The 4127-nt window shown below is 38.3% G+C and overlaps 1 protein-coding gene across 1 annotated transcript; it reads right to left on the bottom strand.

Annotated features, from left to right (window-relative positions):
- Positions 1–1894: 1894 nt before the first annotated feature.
- Positions 1895–3811, bottom strand: LOC126004239 (CAAX prenyl protease 1 homolog). Its single transcript, XM_049770706.1, is given in 4 exon segments — positions 1895–2582; positions 2584–2891; positions 2894–2980; positions 2983–3811. Coding segments are annotated over 4 exon segments (1410 nt in total). The 3' UTR covers positions 1895–2396.
- Positions 3812–4127: the final 316 nt, after the last annotated feature.

Below are 4127 nucleotides of genomic sequence, written 5' to 3'. Positions count from 1 at the left end.
CTACCTTGTCTTGTATGGGATCTAATCACACCAACCAAAACTAAGAAGCACTAGAATGTTCATACTTTATTATGCAAAGATACTAATAAACTCAAGTTTTAAGTGCTAATTCTATTTAAGTTATTTCAAAAATGAAAAATGAATTTTATTTTAATTAAAGGTGCACGTTTTTCTTATATTGCAAAGGAATTCCTTTCCTTTCATAGCATAAATATTTGCAGATAAAAACCAGTTTTACACTAATGCTTATTGATGTCAAGTTTAAAATTTTATTTAAAGTATCTTTAATAAGTTTTTATTGCTACTTTGATTTTTTTGTTGGCATAAACTAGTGATTGTGTGGGTTTTATTACAATTGATTTGAACATTATATATTTTCTGAATGTCTTAGCTAGTATACAGATGTAAATTTAAAGATAATATCAGCGTGTTAGAAGTTTATTTTTTCAATTCTTTTTTTTTATTTTGAATTATGAGAACAAAGATGCAAAGAAAGAGGACAAGGTAAAGTTACAGTGGAAGGACAATCACCCATAACATAATTCTCAGAAGAAGTCCCCTTGCTGATATCTTAACTTTGAACTTTCAGCCAAAGAACATTAAGATAAATAAAACAGAATCCATGTACAATTACTTTGTCCCTCAAGTCCCCAGATTGTAACACATATAATATTTCTTTTTTTTTTTTGCATTGGCAATTTTTAATGTTTCATTTGTGCAGAACTGAAATTTGAATTTAAAGGCACGGAAGGAAGAAAAGACAGTTATCATAGCATGAATTCACAGATAAGATGCTGCATAAATTATAAAACTGCTCCTCTTTAGCCTTGAGAAAATAAATAATGCAATACTAGGTTCACATTTATTTATTTATTTATTTATTTTTTGGTTTTTGGGCCACACCCGGTAACGCTCAGGGGTTACTCCTGGCTATGTGCTCAGAAGTTGCTCCTGGCTTGGGGGACCATATGGGATTTATTTTTATTGTATTTCCATGTAAAGGCATCACCCAAGTATCAGAAAAGCAGAAGTTCTGCCAGAGATAGAGGGTGATGGCTGATCCCACTGTGGAATCAGTGCCCAGAAGATAAATATTCCAGCAGGCGAGAGCCTAAGACACAAAGTAAGTGTCAGAAAGTGGACAAAGATTTGAAGCAAGCACTCAGTTTCAAAGTGGCAAAAGAAACATTTCATGACATTCATTTTGGAAATAAAACAATCTGCATATCAAGAACTATACATTTCAAAACCTCCCGAGCCTGATTAAATATTACATGATTTAATTGCTGAAAATTACAAAAATAAAAATGGAAACTCTTCTCTCCTTCAAGAAATAGAAAACTATATTTTCCCTGTAATATCTTTTTTTTTTTTTTTTGGGCCACACCCGTTTGACGCTCAGGGGTTACTCCTGGCTATGTGCTCAGAAATCGCCCCTGGCTTGGGGGGACCATATGGGACGCCGGGGGATCGAACCGCGGTCTTTCCTTGGCTAGCGCTTGCAAGGCAGACACCTTACCTCCAGCGCCACCTACCCGGCCCCAACCCTGTAATATCTTAAGAGAATCATCAGTATTTCACCTTTTGCCTTTTAAAATGTTACTTCTTTTCACATTCTGTCTCTTTTAAAATAGCAAAACCCGATCAAGATGGCAATTTCTGTGTGAGGGAAAGAATGCAGTATACTGGATAAAAGAGTGAGTGAAAAAAGTTAAATGTTTTGAAAAAATAAATGAGTCTGTCCCTACTGGACCATATGCAGAAGTGGAAAGGAAATTATGATTTTCTTTAAAAGCAGAAACAAACCCTCATTTGAAAGCACTCTTAGGAGCCCTTCATCAGTGTGGCAAGATAGGAAACTGAGGCATTTGGTAAAGCAAATAGTCTATTTCTAATGTTTTCCACTGAAATCAGATTAGCCTTTGCAAATTATTCCATTCTATCCTCCTTTAAAACACTGATTGGCCAAGTTACACCAGGACAGCACAGGAAAACAAGTCTCATCCTGAGTATGAGTACAAAGGCCTGGGGTCACAATCTTGACACAAAACTTTTAAATATATGCCCTCCAACACCTCATATATGGACTCCATATAAGTGTGGAATTAACGAAAAGTCTTGTACTTTCTCAAGACACTTTCCAAGTTGATGTTAAACCAGATGTTAAAGATAAAACTATGCCTTTAAAAACATTAAGCCCCAAAATTTCATCTAATGTTTCTTTAAGAAATGCACCATTAAAATCATTTTTGAAATGAGATATTAAATGTACTTAAATCTGGACTTTTCTGTACTTAATTTTTCTTTAAAAAAAAAAGTTTAAAAACATCAAGAGCAGGAACATGCTGCCAGGACACAGATAATACCAATGTCTTTGGCTGCAGACCCTGGGCAAATCACTCTTCTTTAGAAGCTTGAAGTCTCTCAAGTAGTGGAGGATGAGAATAATGCCACATTGAAAAGAGCCAGTCAGAAACGGGGAATCCCAGATTGTCTTTGTTCAGTTTGATTAAAGCAGAATACAAGTCTTTGGCCTTCCCAAGTTTCTTGGCAAACGCATCTGCTTGAAACTCAAATCTGCGGGCTCAAGACTGTTAGGCTAAAAGAAAGAACCTCATTGTAAGGTGAAAAAATAATCCCGAAGATGATCAAGAGACCAATTACAGTCGGCTGACTGTCATAAAAACCAAATGCAGCAAAAAGCTCCTTTCGACCGATTAATACAGCAAACAAGAAAAAACACAGGAAAGAATTCATCTGGCTAATAATGATATTTTTGACTGTGTGTCCCAACTTCCAGTGCCCCAACTCATGACCCAGCACAGCAAGCACTTCCTCATTGTTGCATCCTCGTTTCTTATTTTTAATTTTAGCTTTAATTTCTTCACTGTCCCGTCTCCATCATTGTGGGTCTTGACAGCCAACTCCTCCTTGATGTCTTTGTTTAGTACCGAGTACTCTTCTAGTAGAGTGTCAAAACTATTCGTTTGTTCTTGAAGAAGCCATAAAAATAAGCATTGTTGTGGGAAGAGCGCTTAGATCCTTCAACAAGATACACTTTGGTCAAAGGAAAGTCAATGTTTTTAGCCATTATTTCAATTTCCTGTTTAAGCTTTCCCTCAGGCAGAGGTGTGAATTTGCCAAATAAAGGAGCAGTGCAATCAGCATAGATTGTGACAAGCACCAGAGAAACTACTAATGTGAACAGCCAAGCATAAATAAAAAAATAGTCACCACCGATTTTAATAATGTACAGTAAAGGTAAAGACACAGGCAATAAAATACACTGGGTTACAACAAATTTCTTGACTGCGTCTTTCATGAAGAATTCCAATGTCTGTTGATTGAAACCATGTCTTTCTTCTATAACGAAAATATTATAAAGACTCCATGGCAAGCCAGTCAGTGCACTGAAAAGTGTAGCCAACAGCAGAAACATCAAGGACTGAGTGATCTCATAGTCCGATCCAAAGCCAGCATAGCCACAGAACCGTCCAGAAAGTCTCCAGAGATAAGGGATTCCTCCAAAGAGAAGAATAAGCGTGTCTTCCATCTCTGAATAGAATCTAGACCAGAAACTGAAAGTACTTTTATCCAGCTGATACAGTCGAGATTTCTCAAATGTTTCTGAATCCATAATCTGTTCTAATTTTGGTGGCACATGAGTTGTTGTTTTATATATCCTTCTCTGCCGCAGCGCCAGGAAGGTCTCCCAGAGATACAGGGCCCAAGAGAAGAGCACCACGGCACCGAAGATGCGCTTCTCCGCTGGCAGCTCCCACAGCGCCTCCAGCGAAGCCCATGTCCCCATGGCCACCAATGCGGCCAGGTGCTCTCTCCCAGTCCCCCCCTCCCCCCTCCCTCCCCCCCCCCCCGTGGAGTGTCACAGCCATCTCCTTCCCTCCCGAGCTCGCCCACAGCTCACTCCTGCCCCATGCCACTCGCTCCAGGCACACGGAGCACAGACAGACTGACGAGCACCTCCCCAGACCCATTATAATATTTCTTAACAGCATACAAGGCAATCTAAAGCCATAAAACTTATGTAACTCCTTAAACATTAGAGGCATAGTATTTTTTTTTATTTAAACACCTTGATTACATACATGATTGTGTTTGGGTTTCAG

Source organism: Suncus etruscus, chromosome 3 (assembly GCF_024139225.1).
Source record: "Suncus etruscus isolate mSunEtr1 chromosome 3, mSunEtr1.pri.cur, whole genome shotgun sequence".
Lineage (NCBI taxonomy): Eukaryota > Metazoa > Chordata > Mammalia > Eulipotyphla > Soricidae > Suncus > Suncus etruscus.
Note: the sequence above shows the minus strand (reverse complement) of the source record. Positions and strands in the feature narration are given on the sequence as shown.